General features: G+C 41.9%; 1 protein-coding gene across 2 annotated transcripts in view; it reads left to right on the forward strand.

The window, feature by feature from the left end:
* Window positions 1-24,733, forward strand: part of SMOC1 (SPARC related modular calcium binding 1) — a 67,049-nt gene extending 42,316 nt beyond the window's left edge. For both annotated transcript variants that reach the window (XM_083607258.1, XM_083607259.1), the window contains exons 7-13: window positions 2,890-2,970; window positions 12,848-13,040; window positions 14,101-14,183; window positions 15,656-15,761; window positions 19,812-20,059; window positions 20,993-21,043; window positions 22,474-24,733. In XM_083607258.1, the coding sequence (XP_083463384.1) occupies window positions 2,890-2,970; window positions 12,848-13,040; window positions 14,101-14,183; window positions 15,656-15,761; window positions 19,812-20,059; window positions 20,993-21,043; window positions 22,474-22,490 (779 nt within the window). In that variant the 3' untranslated portion in view covers window positions 22,491-24,733. The remainder of the gene's footprint in view (window positions 1-2,889; window positions 2,971-12,847; window positions 13,041-14,100; window positions 14,184-15,655; window positions 15,762-19,811; window positions 20,060-20,992; window positions 21,044-22,473) is intronic.
* Window positions 24,734-25,318: the final 585 nt, after the last annotated feature.

Here is a 25,318-nt window from a genome sequence, read left to right on the forward strand (position 1 = left end):
TCACAGACTGGAGTCTTGATGTTGTGAAACAAATCAATATATACAACTGACTACTCTGGTTTTAATAAGAAATCTCCCCTTTCCTTTAATGTTTTTTCCTCACTCTGCAAATGAAAAACTGAAGCATTTTCTTCTTCTAATCCATTTCTCTAACCCTCAAAAAACTGTAGCTTTCAAACTTTCCTTTTTAAAAAATGTAAAGGAAGGTTTTGTTTCTCTTACACAACTTTGTCTATTTTTTGTTTTTGTTTTGTACACACTGTATTTTTTGCACTCTTTGTTTTGCTGTTCAGACAGTAATTTATTAGTCTTTAAGATGCTGCAAGATTTTTGTTGTAACGAGAGAGTAACATGGTTACGCCTCTGGAAATTGTCAGAATACTTTTGACTTTTATTTATTTATAAATATTTATATAACACTTTATACAGGGCCCTTATAGAGATTCCTGCTTTCCCGCCTTATTAATTGCCTGAAACTGCTTGTACCACTTAGTCACATGGTATTGGAAGAACACCAGTGACTCAAACACATGGTGTGTGGAAATGGGCACTGAGGTTTTCTAAAACACATTGGTATATAACAGCAGAATTGGGCCTTCAGTTTCCATATTTTTCCACTGCTTCAAGCAGTGTCCCAATGCAGCAACTTGGAAAACAGCTGCCGTGATTGCACAAATCATGGCAGTGCTGTTTTTATTATTTAGAGTTTATATATTTATAGGCTCACCCTATACAGTGGTACCCCAGGTTAAGAACTTAATTCATTCCGGAGGTCTGTTCTTAACCTGAAACTGTTCTTAATCTGAGGTACCACTTTAGCTAATGGGGCCTCCTGCTGCTGCTGCTGCGCTGCCGCTGTACGATTTCTGTTCTCATCTTGAAGCAAAGTTCTTAACCCGAGGTATTATTTCTGGGTTAGCAGAGTCTGTAACCTGAAGCGTCTGTAACCCGAGGTACCACTGTAATAAAAGTTCTCAGGGTAGCTTACAATTTAAAAACAGTCGTATCATAAAATATGATGCAGAATGAAAGTAAATGCCAAATTAAATTCTAAAACAGAAAAAGTGGAGAGCAAACATATGAGCTAAAATGGATTTTAAAAGCTACAGCACATTTTAACAGGCCTGAGAAAATTTTAAGAAGTCTTTTACCTGATTCTAGAAGAACTTACAGGAAGCAGGTGCCAGGTGAGCCTCTCTAAGGAGGGTATTCAGTAAGTGGGATGTCACTGCTGAAAAAGGCCCTCTTCACTCATAACCGCCCTCTGCTCCTCACTGGGCTGATGGCACCTGAGGTAGCCCTGTGCCCTTCTTGAAGGGCTCGTGCTTAGCCTGCTGTAATGGTTGTATGATTAAAGCTCTTAATCTACCGTAGTTTTCGCTCCATAACACGCATTTTTTTCCTCCTAGAAAGTAAGGGGAAATGTCTGTGCATGTTACGGAGCGAATGCTTCCCTTCTCCGTGGCTCGCTTTGAGCCTGCTTCTTTAAAGGAGCAAAGCGGGAGAGGAGAGGAGCCGCTTACACGAGTGTAAGCGGCTCCTGCTCGGTTGGCTCCTTTAAAGCAAGCAGGCTCTCTGTCCCTCCTCCCCACTCAGCTTGCTAAATAGCAGCAAAGTTTTTCAGCTCGCTCCTCCGTGGCTCACTTTGAAACAGCAAAGCGGGAGAAGAGCCGCTGAGTGGGGAGGAGAGAGGGACAGAGAGCCTGCTTGCTTTAAAGGAGCAAAGCGGGAGAGGAGAGGAGCCTTCTCCCCTTATACCCCTCTTCTGCATTATTAACAGCATCCTTCTCCACCCACCCCACGCGTGCTCCTTGTCCCTTGAGTGCCTTTCCTTCCCTCCCCACTTAAAACGTGGTTACAAAGCACAGATCCACATGGATCCTCAGGATTTTTGCACTGGGTCACCCCAAATTCACCATCAGATCACATAGCATGTCCATGGCTACAGTTTGCACCAAAAAAATCACGCACCAACTGTTGCCTGGGGCCGCAGTGGTGCAAAAACGTGGTTACAAACATGGATCCACATGGATCCTCAGGATTTTTGCATTGGGCTACCCCAAACTCACCGTCAGATCACATGTCTGTGGCCACAGCATGAACCACAAAAATCATACATCCACGGTTTCGTTTAGTATATTTTTTTTCTTGTTTTCCTCCTCTAAAAATTACGTGCGTGTTATGGTCGGGTGCGTGTAATAGAGCGAAAAATACGGTAATTCAATCTACCAGATAAATTGATTAAAGCTTGGAGCCCCTAGTCTGTAAGAAAACAACAAATTTGTTTTATTTTCTGAAAGTAACAAATTATGTGACATAGAAAATGAGAAGGAAAATTTTAAAGACATCGTTTTTCTGGGATCCAAAGCAGTGCCTGCTGTGTCCCACTTACGGAAGAGGACATCTAGCTCCACAGTTGAAGCAGCAGCAACCCTTCACCCCCTGAACCTTTTGATGTTTGGGGTGTGTGGAAGCCCTCTGGAAATGACTCCCAGTGCAGGGCTGCCACTGTAGGAGCTTTGTGCAGATGTGCTGGGCAAGTTAGCTGAATCCTGGCCAGTGAAAAGTAGCTTTTCTTCTTCATCTTTTAAAAAATTATTATTCTTATTTTATCTTACATTTTTTCAGAATATTTTGATTTGATGTCGTCTTAAGGTTTTATAATGCACAGGACTTAATCAACTTAATTGCTGCCCTTTCCTGCAGAATGCAGTGATCAAGCTGAGTATGTAGGGGATAATATTATAGGTATCCGGGTCCCAGCCTTGAACTTAGCTTAGTAGCTTACTTTTCAGCACCATAACACTGTTTAATACATTAGTTACACACATATATATCACACACGAACACACACATATATATTAAAAGGCATCTGTTCTTGTTTTCCAGAGATCACAGCTCCCACCCTTTGGATTAAGCATTTGGTCATCAAAGATTCCAAACTGAACAGTTCTAGTATGAAAAATTCAGGTAATGCTTACTTATCTTCCTTCCCATGTTGCAGATGGAGGCTAATTCAATCCCGCCCGTAGTTTTATTAATCAAACTGATGAGAGTTTCCTCCCCCTGGTATCTTTCCAAAGATTTTTCCACTCTTAATAATTATCCTAGGTGATAGCTTTGTGGTGTGACTTTTGGAAGTTCTTTTTACGTGCAGTCAGAAAGGCATTCTGGGCACATGTGATGGGCAGTTGACTGGGCTTAGCTAAAATAAATATATTCTGCACAAAATGAAGCCATACTCCTCAATTTTCCGACATAGTGATGTTTAATCTCTCAGAATGTTTACCTGCCTTGACTCCTGATTCTGGTTGTATAATCTGAGACTAGGAGAAACTCACAGTTCTAAAGGCTGAATTGAGAATGAAAAGCTGAAAAGTGGATATATTTTACAGGTTACCTTGGATAAGGAGCAATGGACTTTATTCAAAATATCATTCTGATTACTATTCCATATTCTTACTCTTCACCATAAGGTCTCAGGTTACAGCAATTATAAAAAAATATTAAAATCAATTCAAAACCAATTAAAGGAGGTTGTGTGTGTTTGTGTAATGCCAGGTACAGTGGTACCTCGGGTTAAGAACTTAATTCGTTTTGGAGGTCTGTTCTTAACCTGAAACTGTTCTTAACCTGAAGCAACTCTTTAGCTAATGGGGCCTCCTGCTGCTGCTGCCGCAGCACGATTTCTGTTCTCATCCTAAAGCAAAGTTCTTAACCCGAGAGGTAATATTTCTGGGTTAGCGGAGTCTGTAACCTGAAGCGTATGTAACCCGAGGTACCACTGTAATGAGGTGTGTTTTCAGCATGAGGTGGAAGCTACATAATAAAGGTACCAGATGCACCTCTGTGTGGAGGGAATTCTTCAGTTTTGGATCTGCCACCAAAACTGATGCTCTTTCCTGGAGCTCCACCACCAAACTTCTGAGGGTAGTGGAATTACCAACCAGGCCCATGCTACCAGTCTGAGTCCCTGAGAGGGTCTGCAGGCAAGGAGGCCACCGTTCAGATATGGGGCCTAAGTCTAAGCCCTAACCGGGGACACCTTCCTTCTTCCGCTAGGCTAGTCTGTTAACTGCCCTAGAGCACATTAGTTAATTGCTGGTGCTACTTGTTCGTCACGAGAGGAGTTTGAAGGCAATGCCTGAAAAGTTGGTGGTTTTCCTTGCTAACGGATCAAACAGAGAAGACAACTTTTCAGAGAGGGACTGTGGGGTAGCCCCTTCACTGCAAGGTATGGGCTTTGCTCAGAACCCTTTGTACCATAACGTTTTTAAGTTTGGGGTAAAGAGGGATTCCAGCTGTGCAGCCAGCCTACACTGTCAACCTTTCAAGAAAACCACAGGATGATGTAATGAGTGGATAAATGGAACTATAAACAGGTCTGGGAAAGCTAGCAGTAGCAGTCAAGTAAATACTTTGCAGCAACTAGTGGTCTGTATATGACGTTATTTGAAAGGAAGAATGAGTAATCTATTAAGGTTAGCAGCTGAAGACAGGTTTTATATGTGTGTGTCTTTTTTTAAAAGCCAGCCTTGGCACCCAGAAATCTGGGCACTTTTTATATTTTAAATTAAATAGAGATTAAATAGAGATTTTCTATTATAACGTGAGCAAAAATTCAAATAGTTCTATTGTTTAAAAGTTACTTGATTCAATCAAGTAATATAAGGAATGCGGTAAGTGGGATCTGAATGATATTATTTTAGTCGGGAGGCAAGGGGATGGTGGCACTGATTGCAATGGGTTACAATATGATGCAAACTGACCAGCAGTTGAAACCCATTAGAAAGTTTCATATGCATTTTATAGGACATCTGTGAACTGGTTCAGTATAAATTTGGTTGACAATTATTATGAGATTTAGCAAGCATTTTTTTTAAAGCCCTAAGGCCACTTTGTTTCAGTGTCAGTTTACAACTGAAGGTATTTGAAAATCTCAGTCAACTGAATTTGCTACTTGCTTATGTAACATGGTTTCTAGGGGCTATATGGAAACAAAGATGGCTGTTCCCATGTTATTCCATGGGGTGGCCATCTTTTCCCCCTGTACAGATCCTTGAAACTGTTCGATATGACCACATAGTGCCATTTCCCAGAACATACCCAGCCTCATTTTGAAAGCAGATGGCCTTTATGTTTTAAGGAAGTTAAAGGAGATACAGAAGACACAAGAAAGTGGCTTTAAAACCCTTGAACCACCTTGTAGTATGGCAAATTTATTTAAAAAAAAACCTCGCATGAAGGCTGTGCATGTGCAGAAAGTATAAATTATCACTTAGTCAAATATTGATTTGAAATATGAAAATATTATAGCTTGTTAACATCAGTGTGTGCATGTGCATGTGTGTATAGGATTCACTAACATATTAGATTCCAGTTATGAAAATGCTCATTTCTAATTTCTGCATCATCACTTACTTTCTCCTGCCTGTTTTCCAATGTTCCAAGTGTTTTGCCGTAAATAAAGCATTATAAAATAAAATGTTGCTTAAACATACTAGGTTTGCAAGAATGATTTTGATTTGGTGAGGAGGAACGGATATTCTGTTACAAGGATACAGATTATTTAACCCAAAGAGATTAAAACAGGGTTCCCCAACCTCGGCCTTCCAGATGTTTTGAAACTACAATTCCCATCATCCCTGACCACTGGTCTTGCTAGATAGGGATCATGGGAGTTGTAGGCCAAAAACATCTGGAGGGCTGAGGTTGAGGAAGCCTGGATTAAAATATAGAAAGTTAGTCTATAGGGCTCTGCATTCTAGCAAATGCAATAGGGTTAGAATACCAAATGCACATTTCTGGAAGCCTGACAGAATTTGGAATGGTCGTTAGAATATTTATTGGCAGTGGTGGAAAAATATATTTGAACCATTTTATTTTATTTTATTTTAAATTAGAAGTGGGGTGGTCCATCCTTGGTGAACTTAAGCTTTAAGTTGGCTTGTCTGGAGGCAAGTATGGCTGAAGCAAGGCAAGGAGTGATGGAAGAGGCTAAGCCCTTCCAGACAGCCAGCAAACAAAGTAATGAATAACATGCCACTGGGAACCAGTTAATCTAACCTTATGAAAAGGTGCAAAGTATACAACTGGGAAAAATAACACTGTATAATAATCAGCACGCAATCATAGGTGCTAAAACCATATGCAGCTAGACAAATAAATGAGGTTCGCTCCTGCTGGCCATGTGATAAATCACTCACAAAGAATTCAGTCTCTCCCCTACCTCCAAAGAAAGAAAACAAATTACTCCAAGCACAAAGTCATAACAGCAACCTCCCCACAGCTGCTGTAAGGTCACATAGGGGCAGGAAGGGAGAAGGGGAGGAAAAGAAGCAAGGTGGCGGGGGAGCAAGGTGTCATGGGACGTTAGAACGAAATGTCAAAGTACTTGACTGGGAGCCCATGGATTGGCCACTGGAGTTAGAATGAAAACAGAAAGGCACCAATAAACGCTGGTTAGCTTTCCTGAAAAAGAGGTCCTGGGGCTCAAGCATGCCATTAGTTCCATATTCCATGTGTGGGTCGGTAATAATAATAATAATAATAATAATAATTTATTTATACCCCGCCCTTCCCAGTTCAGAAAACTGGGCTCAGGGCAGCTAACAACAAATTTAAAACATTTAATTGATGCAACTAAAAACAGCATAAAATACAGGATAAAACATGAATAACAATAAATTCAGAATTAAAAAATCAATTTAGGGGGAAAATCCATCCAATAAACATTAGATGATCACCAGGGCTAGCTGGCTAAATTAGTCCTATTTGGGCCAGCAAGACGACCAGGGGAGAATTAGCTGTGGGATCCCAAAGAGGCTAATCTTCATAAAAAGGGGAGTGGGAGGGAAGGAAGGCCCTGTGGAAGAAAGTTAAATCCTGCAGGGCCCTGGTCTCATGGGACAGAGCATTCCACCAGGTCGGAGTCATCACTGAGAAGGCCCTGGCCCTGGTGGAGGATAAGCTGACTCCTTAGGGCCCGGGACCTCTAAACTATGATTATTCATGGACCTTAAGGTCCTCTGCGGGGCATACCAGGAGAGGCAGTCCCGTAAATATGAGGGCCCTAAGCCACAAAGGGCTTTAAAGGTCAAAACCAGCACCTTAAACCTGACCCGATACTCCACCAGTGCAACTGATAAAGCACTGGGTGAATATGCTCCCATGGCAGGGACCCCGTGAGGAGCCTCGCTGCAGCATTCTGCACCCGCTGGAGTTTCTGGGAGAGTTTGAAGGGCAGCCCTGCATAGAGCGAATTACAGTAGTCAAGCCTGGAGGTGACCGTCACATGGATCACTGTGGCCAGATCAGGGCAGGAAAGGTAAGGGACCAACTGCTTAATGCGGCGTAGGTGGACTTTGCACTCAAGTGGTGAGACAAATGCATTGTCCCTGTTCTCCAAGACATTGGCCTTATTCCAGATGTTGTGGAGCTGAGCTCTGGAATGTAAAATAGGTTTGAGGGCTGAGCCCTGACTAATGCTAAGCTTTGTAATTTAGGTTAAAAATGGTGAACTGGCAAAACAATAATAGATGTTTACTGTTTTTAAGCCTTTACCTGCTAATGTGTCACATGCAATACGCTGCTTAGAAACTCTGGTAATTTAAGTGGTATATAAATATAGCACAAATAAATGAAAAAAATTAAATGAAAAGATGATTTATTTATTTATTTATTTATTTATTTATTTATTTGAGCCAGAATGCATGGTCTCAAAATAGATGTGAGCTGGTGTTCTGGGGTAAAAGCATCTTACCCACCGCTCCCCAAGTGTATCAAAAATAACTTATTTGTGGGCAGTGATGAAAACAGAAAGGGAGAGGAAATATTTCAAATACATATTTCAGATTATTATATTTAAGATGGTTTGGAGTTAAACTGGACATGCACCTGGAGTTCAGAATAGTGAAGGGTGCCATCTGCGTTGTTTGCAGGCGAGTTCTACTAAGTGTATTTTGGAGAGTTTTCCACTGTATCAGTTTGTTCTCCATCTTGACTCCTCCTAATGGTTTATGAACCAATACTGCACATTTGCCATATGGTTCTGTATGTACTTCTCTGCATTTCAAATAGGAGAACCACAGTGAAATTCAGTAGCTGGTGAAGGCTAAAAGGTTATCTACTTCAGAGACCAAAAGCACTTGTAAACAAAATTCAGAAACAAAATTGTACTGTATTGTCTTTTACTGTAATTTTTCTTTTTGTGCTTTTTGTAGAGGTATAGAAAGCCAAGACAAAGCATTTGGTCTTCTAGAGATTGTAGTTATGGAAGGGGAAAAAAGCCTTCACTTATTTCTTTTTGGAAAGTGAAATACTCCAGTGATTGCTCTCCGACCCTAGATGGTATGTCATGAGAAGTGCAGGTGTTCTTGTATAAAGGGAGTGGGGATAGAGAGGCACTTATGCATCTGCTCCTCCCAATGTTTGCTCAGCTGGTGTTGTGCTCCTAAATGGAAAGGGGAGTTTTTGCCCTTTCCTTACCTGCTGTTTCCATGACTTGCAGGCTTTTGTTTCGGGGGCTGGAGGGAGATGCCTCTTTCCCACACTGAAGACTTGTCAGTTACTGAATGTATTGCATGGCTTTTTGTTTCTTTGGTAGGGAAGGGGAAACTGTGTCATAAGGAACATAAAGCCTCCGATCTCTGCTGAGCGTTTGATCTGGGGATACAAATCTCCATTTTCAATGTCCCAGCCATAGCATTTCGTACTCAATGCGCTGTTGCCAGACGAGCCATTTTTGTGCCTTAGGTGGAAAATCTGTACAGTCCCACACAAAGTGGTAACATTTAATAATAAACTACATAAATAATAAAGGGGAATTTGTACGCTTATTTAAGATGACCCCATATCTACTTGTTGAGATGGGCCACCTCACCCTCTCTAATGTTGACAGTAATATTTCTCAAGACATCTGGGTATAGGGTGGTATATTATTCAATAAATAATAAAAATAATAAAACAAATCTGGGGTGATTCCTGATACGTTTGGAGGATTTAGCTGGTATTGTTAGTGATCCTGTTAAGAGCTTTGTAGGCTTTGGAATGGTGAAGGCCTCTGGTGGTTGACTTGATTCTCCTTTCACCTGCTATGGAGAACCTATTTAGTACTAGGGAAGGATGAAACAACCAATTTAGTTTATTTTCATCTCTCATTTTTTCAAACTTAAATTCAGTTCCTCACATTTCTGCAGTGATTTGCATTTTTTAAGTGCCTCACAAAAATTCAAGATTTTAGTGCGAATTTCTTGTAACATCTTTGTATGCAGTTATCCCTGATATACACATTTTTGCAAAATAGTTCCCCCTTATATAATGCACTTTGTGTGTTCCTTTGTGTGTTCCTTTCACTAATATATGCACTCTTTACCCTAGTATATGCAGTAATTATGCTGCACTGATCTGTGGACTTCAGGAAATTCATTTGGAATTAAGTTCAGAGTGAAATTGCAATGGCTTTTATTCTACAAACGAGAACGCAAAAGCTAAACCAGACACCACTTTTTAAAAAATGGACTTGCTCTGAACCATGTCCTTCCATTTCCTATTCCAGGCAAAACTGGACCATCTTTCTAATAGTTGGCTACATCATTGGCTTCGTGCCATACACTGTCATGAAAGCATCCATAGGGAAATATGATTGTATTCTTCAGACTGTATGAGCCTAGGTGACTTGTGTAAATCCATGCCTATGAATGAAATTACACATTTCCCCAAAAGATCTTAACAGGAAAAATGTCATTCACAAATAAGCCACACTTATTTATTCTCTACCCAATCCAAAACATACCGGTAGCTTAAATGTTTTGTGGGTCAGCAGCCCTGATTGAAAGGAGATTCCTAGCACTTGCCTCACTTCTTCCATTTCTTGCTGGAAGATGAAATCTAGAATTTTAATCTCCCCAAAGGACTCCCTCCCTCTTTCGCTTCTTGTAGCAGCAGCAGTAGGTTGGCAGCATTGCTGGCCTGCTTCCCTTATGACAGCAAAAGTTGGATAATGTGACAGTCTTATTCTTTTAAAAATGGTCACAGCTTTATTATCTTGGCCAAGTTGTCACTCAGCACCTCCTTACCCTACCCATTCATTATGCTGGACATTGTTCTTTTCCCTTAGCTCAGTCACTAATTTAACATAGAGAATGATTTATTTTCCGTTCTGTTTCTCTTTTTGATGACATTGACTCACTTTCCTAAATAGGTGTTTATAACTACTTTTTAAAAAGAGAATGCTGGTCTGGACCGTGGAAAGAAAGAATTTATGTATCATTTTTTTCTCAGACAGATGTGGGGAAAACATATTTTCTCACAAGCCATTTAAGCAGGAAAAAAAAATCAAATAAAATATGGCCCTTTCAATTGTTCTGGAACTACATGTGAGCAGGGAGAAAAACACTTCTGAAAGCTAGGGAAAACATGGGGGGAATGAAGGAGAAAGAGGAAGCAAGGAATTCTAATGGGGTGCAAAAATGGGGAGGTGTTAGGTAGCATAAAAAGAGGTTCCCGGGCTGCAGATTACCCAGCTGGGCAATAAATGTTTAAGGGTAAACTTGAGTAGGATTCACATGTGAAGCTAGAATAGAAAATCTAGTACAGAGAAGCTGTCAGCATCTCCCCAACATTCAATAGATTAAAAAAAAACAACCATTGCAATCTTCCCAGTCTATCACAACCATCTCCAATTCTTCAGTCATCTGCTTATCCAGAGTTTGAGGACATGGTATGTCTTTAAGAACATAAGAAAAACTTGCTGGATCAGGTCATGGGCCCATCTAGTCCAGCATCTTGTTCTCATAGTGGCCAACCAGATGCCTGTGGGAAACTCATGAGTAGGACATTAGCATGAGATCATGTTCCCCTTCTGTGAGCCAGGAACAGATGCTCCATATTTTGAAGGAGTGTAGTCAAGATTGCTTTGCTACCTCATCTGATGCTGGTGTGAACTCTTGGACTCGACATTTTGCTTTGAATTCCTGCACTGCAGAACTCTGCAGAGTTAAGATGTAAATATGTCTGGAATGCCCTTCATTTCAGTGGAGCATTTTCCATTGCATAAAACAAATAAATGGAAAACTTGAGCAGACCATGAAGGGGATTATTTGGCTCCCTTTTCCCTGCATCTGAATAAATGAATGGCCCACCTCACCTTGACAGGAAAGGTGTAAATTGCTGTCAGGCAGAGAGCTTGAGTAATTTGGCAGCTTGTGATGTAATTGATTTGTGAGGATGCCCAGAGGCCTCTAACTGAATAACTCCTCTGTTTGTATACAGCACAGAAACAGTCACCTTAAAATAAAGAGTAAAGCTTGTCAGCATAGCGAAGTTCCCTTAAATATCAGCTGAGGACTGAACTTTTCAGATTTTGTTCATTTTTTACAATTACCCCTCCTCTCTACTCTATTTTGTAACCCTGATCAAGTTGCTCTCATTATGCCAAGTTGCGCGTTTGTGCGTGCGCGTGCACACACACACACACACACACACACACACACACATGTTGTTTAAAGGCATCATTTGCGGAGATTTTTCTGTGGTAACATTATTTTGTGTGTGTATGGGGTGGTCCATCTAGGCCAGGGATAGCTAAATTGATGGCCTTTGGATGTTGCTGGACTAAACTCCCAACATCCTTGACAATTGGCCATGCTCACAGGGGCAGAGAGGAGTTCTACTATAGTATCATTCACTGGCTATCAGTAATCTAGGCAGTGGTTTCAAAATCCATGGAGAAATCTATGCTACACATCTCCCATGGTATCCCTGTCTTAGGCTGTGTATGCACTAAACCTTTTGTTAAGGGTGGCTGGGAATCGTAACTCTGTGAGGGTTAAAGAATGTATTTTGAAGATGCTTTAAAATTATAGCATGCTCATAGCCTTACAGAATCATTTTGCATGGGATTCTGGGTCGTATTCTTGGGAGCGCTTACAAAGCATCAGCCAGGACTGTCAAACAGTGATGATGTAGTCTCTGGAAACTGGCTGTACCTTTGAACATGGTCAACATTCCTCCCCTATGGCTGTGTGTTCCACCAGCAAGAATGGTGAAAAAGCTTAAGGGAGGATCTCTTGATAAGATTCCCAGGAACTGCAACATTCCATGGAACACAGGTTAAAAACCGCTGGATTGAGAGATGTACTAGCAACTGCAGCTGTTGGTATCTTATCTCCCTTAAGTAAAGGTAAAGGTAAAGGGGCCCTTGACCATTGGGTCCAGTTGTGGCCGACTCTGGGGTTGCGGCACTCATCTTGCTTTACTGGCCAAGGGAGCCGGTGTACAGCTTCCGGGTCATGTGGCCAGCATGACTAAGCCGCTTCTGGCAAACCAGAGCAGCGCACGGAAACGCCGTTTACCTTCCCGCTGGAAGGTATTTATCTACTTGTATTTATCTACTTGCACTTTGACGTGCTTTTGAACTGCTAGGTTGGCAGGAGCAGGGACCGAGCAACGGGAACTCACCCCATCGCGGGGATTCGAACCGCCAGCCTTCTGATCGGCAAGTCCTAGGCTCTGTGGTTTAACCCACAGCGCCACCCGCGTCCCTTATCTCCCTTAACTATCAAGCACTAAAAAACAAAACAAAACAAAAACCCCACACAAACCTGACCACTGGCTAAAGATTATCTGGCAAAGTAATGTCTCGTAAAAACCTGAACCACAGTGGTGACTTTTGTGACAGCATCTTAGGCCTCTGGCTGTAGGATCATATTGTAAGTCATGTTTGAAGAAGGTAAATAGGGCTTAATTCCTTTATTTATGGGGTTTCCTAAATTATCAAGGTGGGAACTAGAGGTGGGGCTTCATCATATGCCCTGGATAGTGACCCTCCCTTTCTTTTCTTTTCCAGAGAAAGTTAACTCATGTGACCACGAGAGGCAAAGTGCTCTTGAGGAGGCCAGGCAGAACCCTCGCGAGGGGATTGTTATCCCTGAATGTGCCCCTGGAGGACTGTACAAGCCAGTTCAGTGTCACCAGTCCACAGGATATTGCTGGTGTGTTCTGGTAGACACAGGCCGTCCTCTGCCTGGTACTTCCACCCGGTAAGAATCACCTCCTTTTGAATTACATATTAGAAAATAAAATAAACAGTGGCCTGGGGGGTCAAGGAGCCACCACTTTAGGGTTCAGGACATACACTCAATATACACTTTCTTTCTCATCTGCAAGGCTGTTTTCTTGTTAGTGAATAGCATAGTTGGACCCAGAGGACAGAGGATTTATTGCCATTTCTGCTAGAAGAAAGCCATGGTCATGGCGTATTAAATGTCAAAGAGAGGCAAATTTAAAATTAAGTAATATTTTATATGTCAGAAATGTTGGTGCATTTCTCTTCTGCACATTAAACTGGCTTAAACCCCAGACAGATGAAAAACTAAGACAAAGGTATTTTAATGTGACTCTGCATATTTTATTAAAGTTCCTCATTTTCTTTGCTGCTCCCTCCCTTGATATGTTAACCTGCTCTCACTTGCCTCTCTCTCCCACACTCATTGCACTTGTTCCTTCGGGGCAGCCTGTCCCCACCCATTCCTGTAGAACCTTGGGAAACAGGCAAAGAAAACAGTGTGATGATGGGCTAGTGCAAATACTATAGACACAAAAATATTAATAAGTTACCAATGCCTTAAGTGTAAAAACAAGCCAACAAAAAAAAAGCATGCGTGAGACAGGTCTACTTAGGTTTCTGGGAGAGTTGTGGAGTGGTTTTGGGGAGTCCCCACAAGACAGTGTGCCATGTCTGCTAAGTGATCTCCTTAAACCCTTCGGACCCCTGGGAGTGGGGTGGGAGGTCAAGATGAGCAGCGTTAAGCCCATAGGAGAAAATCCTGTTCTTGCAACAACCAGTCCCATTATTTTGCTCTTTCTACCTCCCCCCCCCCCACAATACTCCTGTGTCGAATTTCTCTGATCCATTCCCTTCCACTAGCTCTAGGTATATAAAGTCGGCAAATAAATGCCACGGGGCACAATGTTCCCACCTGCCTCTTGCGCTGTGGCTGCTCCAGCTAACACTTGTTCACGGGGTGGGACAAAGAGTGGGAGAACTCCTGAAGTCCATACCTTAAGGACATATTCTTTTTATATCTCTTTGGTCTCTAGATACGAGACCCCCGTGTGTGAAAGTGATGCCAGATCGAAGAGCCCAGAAACGGATGACCCTTTCAAAGACAGAGAACTTCCAGGTCAGAGAACTTCCAGGTCACTTGCTTATGGCAGCATTAAAAGCTAAGATAAATAAGATAATGAGAATTATAAAATCTCAGATTTGTAGCGATGGAAAGGACCCAAAGGGCCATCTGGTTCAGCCCCCTGCAATGCAGGATTCACAGCTAAAGAATCCCAGACAGATAACCTAAGAGAGAACCTCTGCTTTAAAAACCTGCAACGAAGGAGAGTCCACCACCTTCCAATGTGGTCCGTTCCACTGTCAAACAGCTATTGCTGTCAGAAAGTTCTTCCTAATGTTTAGTCAGATGGCTCAGAGTGCTCTAGGGACAGTTAGCAAGTGGACCTCTGAGTTGAGCTTTGTCTTGGGTTTTTATCTGTGCTCATACGTTTATTGCTACACTCCCTGAAGATAATCGTAGGAAATTTCATCATTGTATGTTTATTTGTATGCCACTGTCTCCCAAAGTGGCTTGCAATATATCAAATGAGCAGTAATTATAGTAGTTCAAAAGGCTTATTAGAAACCATTTGAAACAGCCATAGGAAGAAGAAGACCAACCCCCCCCCAAAAAAAAAAAATTAAGGGGAAAAAATTCCCTCTCCATGTAAAGTCTAAAATAAATATATGCTTTGAATGTGGGAAGTAATCCTACTCCACCCCTGTTGCCTCCTGATTTTCCACTTACTTCCCATCATTTCTGTTGGGCTCCATGTTCATCAGAGTAATTCTTGTACAAACTTTGGTACAAAAATGGTGGAGGCCAGAAGAGTGTGGCTGGCTGGTTACTCAAACATGCCCTTCTGCACATCTGTGGCTACTATTTTTTTATACTAGTTTACTGATGATTTATGAGCTGCTGGAGGTAATTTTAATTATTTTTAAATCTTGTATTATCTGGTAATATTTATGTTTAAATCTAACCTTGCATTTTAATCCTTTATGGATTTCCACGTCGCCAGAAACCGGATTTGTGTGGATCCTACTGTATTTTATATGAATGTAAACAAAAATCCACACTGTGATTTAAAACATCCATGTGAACTGAAATCCACGTTAACCTCTGATATTGCTATCTTGGTGGCTATGTGTGCTTGAGTTCCTGTGTCCTCATCGCCTGCTTTACCTTTTCCCTTTGCTGCATTTCCTATTGTGCCGGGCAGACTTTTTGTTTGCTCATTTACACTGATTTCTATGACGAACTTGCTGTATGCATTTGTTCAACCATACTTCTGTCTTTGCCTTGTTGACTTTGGGAGCAGCACCATAGAATGCATAGATGACAGAAAACTACAATGTGGGTCACATTTGGAAGGAGGGTGGGCAGGTGTGATTTAGGCTGCCTGCAAAAATGCAAGACACAGCAGTCATTAGAACTGCACCCAGACAAAATTTGACAACTCCATACAGCATAGACATGGCCTTAGGAAGAAGTAGAACCTGTTCTGACTACCATTTGTTCAAAGGAAGCTTCTATTCCCTTTGCAGGCTGCCCAGAAGGGAAGAAAGTAGAATTTATTACAAGTTTACTGGATGCTCTCACCACAGACATGGTACAGGCCATTAACTCAGCAGCACCTGCTGGAGGCGGAAGGTGAGTTTGGGATGCATTCAAGTTAAACTGAAACAGGAGAACCAAAGATGTATCTGGTCTTAAAGGAGACTATTTCATTTGAATAATACACTAGGGAAATTCAAGCTCTGGACTCGTTCACAAGTAGGGATGGGGAGGAATTTGATTCAGTTTGCTTTTGAAGGTGTATGTACCCGATTTGTCATTTTTGAAACAATATGCAAACTGAGAAACAGCCGTTCTTTGAAATTCACCCTTCTCCGAATTTTGCAATGAATATGCATCTATGAATCAGTCTGCCTAAGTCTTGTGCATTTCCCATTGGTTTCGTAACAGTGCAGTGGGCAAAATAATATGACCTTCAGTTTCCAAAGCAGATATTTTTCAGAGTGTTATTTCATATCCTATTTACTGAATTTTAATGGTTTTTGTAAAGGATATCCTAATTTGGCATTTCTGCCTTGTTAATAGTATTAGTGGTTGAATGTCTGTGAACTGAATGTTCTGCAGTCTGCTGGTATGCTCAACATGCAATGCAAATACAAATGCAGATGATAATTTTTAAAAAAACACCCTTTCCTTGGATTTAAGACTAATATGAGCCAAAAACCTCTGTAGGAGGAAGTATGATTACCCTTTTCTAAGCCAGAAGTGGCTTGCTTTCAGATTTAAGTAATTCTGTTGTATCAAATACAGTGAGTCAGAGGTGAAGAAGACGCCAGAGAGTATATGGCATCCTTAATAGTTTGAGTTTCAGTCTTCATGCCATTGTAAACAGCACTCTTTAAAATAAAGGAGGCAAAGTTAGTTTGCTGGAGAACCTAGGTAAATCTAAATAGAAAAATCTGTGATTTCTTAAAAGCCCTTACCATGCCAATAACTGATTTTCATGAAGTAGTGTTTGCAGAAAATAACTTTTAAGCAATACCTGATCTCAGATGAATTCACCAGAGGGAAACTGCATCCTGGTTTTTAGGAAAAAAGGAAGGACAAACTACATTCTGAGTGCAGGAAAAAAGGGGCAGGGGAATAGCAGCTTTTTTAAGATCCCAGGGTTTCTCATTGCCTGGTGTCCAAACAACTCATTGACTGAAAACACTGACAGGAGAGAGCAGCCAGAAATTTAACGGTTGCATTTTTCTTCATAACTTGCTTTCTAGTAGGGCTAGAAACTTACTGTTAAAATAAAATAAAATCTCAGGCACCCCAGGGGGTGTCACTAACCAGACTCTATCTCTGCATATAGGAGACAATATGCTTGAGACAAAGCTTCTGAAGTTGTGATCAATATGAGGGGTTTTTTTTAGCCCTTCAGCATTTCAGGGATTGCTAGGCTTCCATCACACATTCCCAGTTACTTACATGGTTTACAGTACAGTCGTACGTACCTTGGATCTCGAACGCCCTGGAACTCGGACGTTTTGGCTCCCAAATGCCACAAACCCAGAAGTGATTGTCCCAGTTTGTGAACGTTCTTTTGGAACCCAAACGTCCGGCGGGGCTTCCACAGCTTCTGATTGGCTGCAGGAGCTTTCTGCAGCCAATCAGAAGCCACGATTTGGTTTTCGAATGTTTTGGATCGAATGGACTTCCAGAACGTATTCCGTCGACTTCAAAGGTGTGACGGTATCTTGATTTGTTTCTGTGGGAACTGGGTGGCATGGTCAGATGGAAGGTATCAGTTAAGTCACAGCTTTACAGCATTTTTTACTATTTCATTTTGCTTGTATGCCAGCCTTTGGGGGATAGCATGAGGTGACAAACTGGGGCAGATTGTAAGGTGGTGATTTTAAACCTTGCTTGTGACTATAGAGAGGTGGGTGTTTGAGATGGGTGCTTGTTTGGATTCAGTTTGATGGACACAAATGTGTTGCAAATGAACGACACAACTATTTTGAGAAGCAGTAATGTGCTGGTTGTCATGGCTGAGAAGAACCAATGTGCTGGTTGTGTCCTCCTTCTCATTTGCTAAGGAGCATAATATTGTGCCCTGATGTTAAACTCAGATAAATCTGGCAGGAGACAGAATAGTATGTGGTGTTCATTAGTGGGCTTTGTTTCTGAGTGAGGTCAGCGGTTCCACTGTTCTGTCACTTGAATTCCTCACTTTCTATCGTGAACAACTGTTTTCATCTTGATAGCAGGGCCAGAAACTGCCAGCCCACAGAGGGCCTTAGCAAATGTTTTCAATTTTCTACAGATGTTCACTCAGCAATTTGCTGTCCTTTTGAAACCATGTGAGGCAATTTGTACCTGCAATACCATACCACATGTTTTCCGACGAATTTATTGTGCATATGCTTTTACATATGTCCAACTTTACTATTATTTTTATTTAATTACTGCAAGGGGAGAATTCTGATTGTGGGAAGATGACAGTACTTAAGATTTCCACTGCATTATAGAATGTTCAAAGTGCCTCACGTTGATTATCTCAGAGGTTTAGGCTATACCAGATGAATTAATTCAAGCATTTCAACTCAAAGGGGCTAGGAAGTAAAAAACAAAAAACACCGCAGCAGAAGCAGCACAACATCACATGGTATCTAAAAAGCACATTCAAGCATGCAACTAAATTTACTTACCTTTTAAATGGCTCAAGACTGCAATACCTCAAGGGGCCGCCTCTCTGCATATGAACCAGCCCAGACCCTGCAATCACTATCTGAGGCCTTTCTTTGTGTGTCTTCTCCACTAGAGATCCTGAGGGTGGCAACATGAGAGCGAGCCTTTTCAGCAGTGGCTTTCCAAATGTGGAATGCTCTTCCCAGGGAGACTCGCCTGGCACCTTCATTGCATATCCTTAGGCACCAGGGAAAAACCTTCCTCTTCTCCCAGGCCTTGGCTTTGTACATGTTGTGGTAGGACTCCATTGAAAGAGGAAGAACTGCTGATGCCCTGTCTAGTTTGACCCTTAGCTTAATAACCATTCTAAGCCTATTGATGGAGTAACAGGCGTTAGCTCTGTCTTGCAGTGCACCTTTGCAGATGGTTTTATTTCTTCATTTTGTAGGTGGATAAAATGTGGCTCACTGTTAGATCTACTAGAAGACCTTGTAGTGGAAATTGTAGTCCATAACATGGCTGTGTGCTTGCGTGCATCTATATGTGTTTGTGGTGTTACGACAGCAAAAGGGAGAAGCAGCCTTATGTTTGCCAACCCCCTTTTCCCTTAAAAAGCTGACCTAGGTAAACTTGTTTTTGTTGATCAGGTTAACCTGGGTGTGTGGAGGAGGGGAGAGGTGATGTCATTTCCTCCTGCATCTACATCTAAGGAGCTTTCTTCAAACTATCTGTGTGCAGCATTAGCAGAACTGTTGGCTTTGTTCTGATGTGGTCAAGCAAAGTAGGCTCTTGAGACTTTCTACGCTATTCCTTATTTTGTTGTAAGTCTTAGGGGGGTTTTTTTGGTGTGTGGTGGAGCAGAAGGCAAACTATCTTTTTGAACAAATTTACTGCTCCTCTTCTGCAAGACTTGCAGTTTTGGAAGATCTTTCATGTGGTTCAAGCTTAGTGAGAGATGGTGGCATGTAGGGAAGCAGTAACCTACGAAGTGGCTAACTGTGTTCTCTTACAGGTTTTTTCCTTTCCTGGTGGTTTTGGCTGGGAGTGAGGCAACACACACTTTAAACAATAGATCTAAACATCACTAAAACAAGTACCTTCTAAGCCAAGTGTACATTGTGGATTTGCTTCACCACCAAGAGCTGAATTACAAAGAGAAATTTAAATAAGCAGTATTCCTTGTTTATTACATTCATGCTCTAGTACACTAATTTTCTGTTTGAATTTCCCCATGTGTAGATAGCCTGTTAGATATTATAAACAAGCCCTTCCAACCGATAGAAGAGACTGCTAGAAGTCCCCTTAATGATTTCTAAAAAAATGAAAAGCACAGTTTCCCCTAATAACCATTTGCTATTGCTAGACTTAAGCAAACAAAATAGGACTCCATCAGAACTTTTGTCAAGAGTCTGCTCTGCCTTAGAGTGTGTGTGTGTGTGTGTGTGTGTGTGTGGAAAAATTGGGGGTTGCGTTTCCTGTGAGCCTTCCTTCTCCTCTTGTTTCCAGGTTCTCTGAGCCCGATCCCAGCCACACGTTGGAAGAGCGGGTGGTCCATTGGTATTTCAGCCAGCTGGACAACAATAACAGCAATGACATCAACAAGAGGGAGATGAAGCCCTTCAAGCGCTATGTCAAGAAGAAAGCCAAGCCCAAGAAATGTACGCGGCGCTTCATTGACTACTGTGACCTCAACAAGGACAAGTCCATCTCACTACAAGAACTGAAAGGTTGCCTGGGCGTTGGGAAGGAAGGAGGTGGGTAACACTTTTGTCATACCTAAAGGACACGGGTGGGGAAGCTCAGGCTTGGCAGGGTGGTAATGTGTCTGGCCATCAAGATTTTCTCCAGCCCAACCCTCTCTCCAGCCCTACTTTGAGTGCTTTTGCCTGGCAAGAATGTTTGCCTGGATGCAGGATAAAGAGTTGTATGTGTAGAAACCAGTTTATTGTATAAAAGTAATATTTGCATGCATTACTCTGCCCACTTTTACCTTTTGCCTCAGCTGTCGCTGGCATGTGGCCCCCAGAAAGTTGCGCAGAAGGGAATGTGGCCCCCAGGCTCTCAAAGGTTCCTCACCCCGCGGGAGTGCTTGAACAAACCAGTCCGCTTTAGGAAGCAGCCTAAAGTTTAGCACCCTCTGGTGGCCATTGCCAAAGATGCCAGTTTGCAAAAAGAAACATGAAATCATGTTTCTGAGCTTCGAAGGTGCCCAGATGTGTTCAGTTTATATATCCATGGACACTAAAAGAAGTACCTTTTATAACCAGGAGAAGGCACTTTTGCTCCTAGCAAATTTATACCTGAAAGCACCCGCATCTTTAGCAAGAGGTGGTTATCTTGAAACCGGCATTCTCAAGTTTTTTTGAACAAATCATCATTCTATAGAATGACAGTTAGTGGTGGGGGTCTGAAACATTTCACATGGCAGATTGGTTTGTTCATGGCAGATTTATTTTTCCTAAGTCTACTTCATCACTGAACAAAATACTTCTTGAAAATACAGGCTACTCTGACTCAGCCAAAATACCTTTGCTATAGAGAGATGTGACCTTTGCACTTTCTGCTTTACTTCTTCCTTGCGGGGCTTCAGTCGTCATCACTGGTAGATCAGCCTTGCTACTTTCTTAAATCTGCAGTGTTTATTATACATGGAAAAATTCACTGGACAAAGGATTTATATTTTGCAGGGAGCGTTGGAAGTTTCCCCCATGGAAAAAGACAAGGTGTTAACCCTTTTAGTAAGTACTTCTGTAATTCCTTCCCCTTCCTCCTGATCCGAGTCCATCTTGATCAGCTGTGTATTTTGGGGTTGTTCCCTCCCCACCCACAAACCTGCCTAAACCTACTGCTAGCCATTGCCTGGCCAACTATAATGGAAAGGAGCTAGTCCTGTGGATATTATTACTGATTGACCAGGCAAGAGGGTGCTTCCATATGACAAGCTGTATTAATCGATGGGATAGCTCTTGTCAGTATTTATTTATTGAACTTCATTTAAAACACTTGGATGCTACCTTTTCACATCTCTAGGTATCGCAAGGGGAAATAAAATTAAGACAACAATGAAATTCAATAAATGTGCCTAAGACAGTATATATTCATATGCGTGGGAGAGAGAGAGTGCTCCTGGAGAAGCAAAACACAAAATAACCCACCTAGCCCAATGTCGCCTAAAATAAAAGTGATTGGCAACCTTTCTGAAAGAGGGCACTCATTCGGAGCCTGGCTCTCACCCTTTGACTGCAACTACTGCCGAGTAGAGTAGTCCTTGAAATACATGAGTCCCAGGCTGAATGGTTGAAAGGTAACCACCAGCACTTGGAAGTTAGTCTAGAACAGGCTTCCTCAACCTCGGCCCTCCAGATGTTTTGAGACTACAGTTCCCATCATCCCTGACCACTGGTCCTGCTAGCTAGGGATCATAGGAGTTGTAGGCCAAAACATCTGGAGGGACGAGGTTGAGGAAGCCTGGTCTAGAAGCAAATTGTCGGCTGCTGCTGTTGCTGCAAATTCAAACATATCCCCATCTCCTGATGTCAGTCAGGAGAGAAACAGCATAGTTTTTGATTAGCTGCAGCTTCTGAGTTGGTTTTAAGGGCAAACCCAGGTAAAGTCCTTTACACTACTCAGCGCTTAGCCACACTTCTGTTTGTCCCATGTTTTATAGTGTTGCGGGTTTTCCTGGGGAAAGTGGTGGGACAAAAGACAAACCTCTTGGAACTGTGCCTAGAAATCACAGGACAAGAGGAAGTGTGGGTGAGAGCCCTCAGTCCTCATGGCTGCATATAGTGAGGTTTCTGCTGTCTGAAAAAGGGGCAAAGCTTTTGCAACAGGTATAGCCAGTAAAATGTGCTCCTTACTGCTGAGTTTGGTGTATACTGGTGGTTGTTACCAAACTGGTATGTACAATAGCAGAGATATAACCACCCCAGCAATTCATCTGTTTAAATCTGCATTAAACCCCCAGGTGTGCAGAAGGGAGGGAGGGAGAAAGAGAAGCCCTATTTTTTGTAGCCTTACTGCGTATTGCATTCCCAGGTATTATTAGTTTGTTTCACAGGGAAAATCTGTTAATTACTTACTAAAAATTTAATTGGAGATTTCACATTTTGTTTCTTTTCTCCCTCAAACTGTTGCTGCTTCCCGCTCCATCTCTCCCCAACTTTAGTCGGACGTCTTGTCTAAGAGCTGATGGAAAAGCATGAACCAGACGGAAGGAAGGACGAACCAGATACATCGCCATTTGAAAACACTCAGGTGGAACTGGCAACATCCAATGTAGCAGAAGTGGCCACCACAACATTTGCACTTTTGGAAAAAAAATAACGAAGAGGGGTGGAAGTTGGTCTACTTATTATGCCATTTTATATAGTACTTTAGAGAAGAAGAAAGAGTAAACAAAGAAAAAAGAAAGATAAAGAAAACTGAACAGCTACTGATGATTTAAATGTTAGGGATTTGCTTGGACTTGAAGAATGATGTTTAATATACTGTATATAAATGTAAATTGTACAGTTGTCTTGTGCTGGCCTTAGTGTGACTATTTGGTTTCTGCCTATGACTTTTTTTGAAACTGGTTTAGATTAAAGGGGTACAGAGGACTCTGGAATCCAGGGATGCATTGGTTTCTGCAACCAATCAATATTCAACTTTTTTCTTGCACAAGCATCATCATGATTCAAATAAGTCAACAGTGTTGGTGGCTCACACATTACTTGAACACTGTGTGTGCGTGTGTGCACGCGCACATACCCATCCATACACAAACACAAATGCAGAAAATGGGACTAGTCAGCACTAGTCCTACTCAGAGTAGTTTCTCCCTCTGGAGTATCTGAGGGCTAATTTTGTATAGCTCACCTATGATCTCTCAACCAGCCAGTGCTCAAGGCCAAGACCACCTTAGCTACAGCAGTACGACAGTTTCATGTGTTTTCAGGGTTTGCTCCGATATTTTCTGTTATGGGGTTTAAAGCTAATTGCTGCATTGGCATGATAATAGCTTTCCTACCCCATGCTAAATCTTATTCCTGCTGGACTAGCTGCAATCAAACTCCTGATTTTGTTTGGGTCTTGGATGTATGTTGATAAAAGCGCATGTCTCCCACACTTTTGCAGAAGAAAGTGGCGTGGGGAAGTAAAAGGCTCTCCTGTCAAAATGAAATGGAGCAGGAGGAGGCAAAACTGTTCTTAAAAGATAGCATGTGTATGCTAGCAGTATTTGTGCTGTCCTTGTTCCTGTACGCTTGCAGGGTCTTTGTGCTTAACATCTCACTGTTGAGAAATGAGGGATCTGAGTGCTATAGATGTGCTTCCACCTTTTCTGTTGGAAGTTGTCCTGCAAACTTGATTGCCTTGGGTTCCTCTGCTTGCACTGTGATTTGTGAATCCATATAAATGCTCCTCAAGAGCAGTGTGGCAATGCATCTCCATGTTTTAGCAGTGGGCTGTTGCAAGCTGAAATACTCGAACATCATTGAAAAGCGGCTGCTTTTCAAGCAAGTCACAATGGTGGATTTACAGGACAGTGCCTTGCCCTCCCCCCCCCCTTTTTAAATATTTTGGCTTCAGTTAAGGTATAGATAGTTGAGTCTCAGTTACCATAGAAGATTCTCAAGCTGAGGAATATCATGCTTTCTGGTTTTTTTTTTCTTTTCCATTTTTGCTCATGCATGGCCACTGTCCTTTGAAACTTTCTGGAGAACATTCAGCCACACTTTTATTGGAAGTAGCCGAGTCATAAGCTCATCTTAAGCTGATGCAAGATAGTGTGTAAGGACTGCTTTATTTAGTGGAATTTTTTAAAATGTCTATTTTGATTGGATTTGGTAGCAGAGCAATCAATAGTCTGTAGTAATAGTTCAGACTCTGAAATAAACCCCAATAGAAAACACCAGGGGTCATGTTCTACGGTGGAGAAGCAGCCCTGCATCGTCTTTCTCAGATAGTTGTTCCATCATGGTGTCTGTTTTGGCAACCTTCAATATGTCACTTGACAGGAACATATGAAGCTTGTTGGTCCTGGTTCCTTAAATGTTCAGCAGAAGCGAAGCAAGGTTGTAAAAATAGTAACACGGTTCTTTGTATTCTGAATCTTAGTGGACTTCTCTGTGGGTAAAAGATTTAAACTGGCCAGAAAAGTTTAGATGCTTCTCTCTGAAAAGCTGTGCCAAATTGTTTTGCAAGTATATTTCAATGTGAATCTTTGTCTCATGGAACAGCAGCACCCACTGCTGGCTTCTCTTGCATGTCACATACAATGTATGTGCCTTCCCCCTCTCCAAACTCCTCTCTGAATATTCCCCTCTTCTTTTGTACACTGATCGTATTGTGTATGTGTATTGTGTTACTTGGTTTTATTATACAGTGTAAAAAAGTCTTATGTGGCCCACTTGACCCTGTTGTAGGAATGAAGAACAACTTGTAAAGAACTTTCTGTACGCGTTCTTTCTTTTCACATGCTGTCTCCCCCCTCCTCCCCTCACCCAACAGCAATAGCACAGACACTGCTGTAAATTCTTCTGTGACTCACTAGCTCACCTTGTCAAAATGGCCATTGCTTGTTCATCTGGAGAGGCAGCTTTCACCCCACCCCAGCAACACAACTTTTCAGTTTTATTTCTCACACAGGGCTTACATCATCTGATCCATGGTCTCTCTAGCTGAGCATCTTGTCCACAAGGGCCAAATAACCTCTTGTTGGAAACTTTAACAGCAGCACATAGTCCTAGTTGTTCTTTCCTTGTCTGCCCTTTTGAAGTGTTACAGATACACTAATCTTGGGGATGTTTGCCCTGAGCAGAAGGATGTACAGTGGTACCTCGGGTTAAGAACTTAATTCGTTCCGGAGGTCCATTCTTAACCTGAAACCGTTCTTAACCTGAGACACCACTTTAGCTAATGGGGCCTCCCGCTGCCGCCGCCGCGCAATTTCTGTTCTCATCCTGAAGCAAAGTTCTTAACCCGAGGTACTATTTCTGAGTTAGCAGAGTCTGTAACCTGAAGCGTCTGTA

Source organism: Podarcis filfolensis (genome assembly GCF_964270895.1).
Source record: "Podarcis filfolensis genome assembly, chromosome: 1".
NCBI lineage: Eukaryota > Metazoa > Chordata > Lepidosauria > Squamata > Lacertidae > Podarcis > Podarcis filfolensis.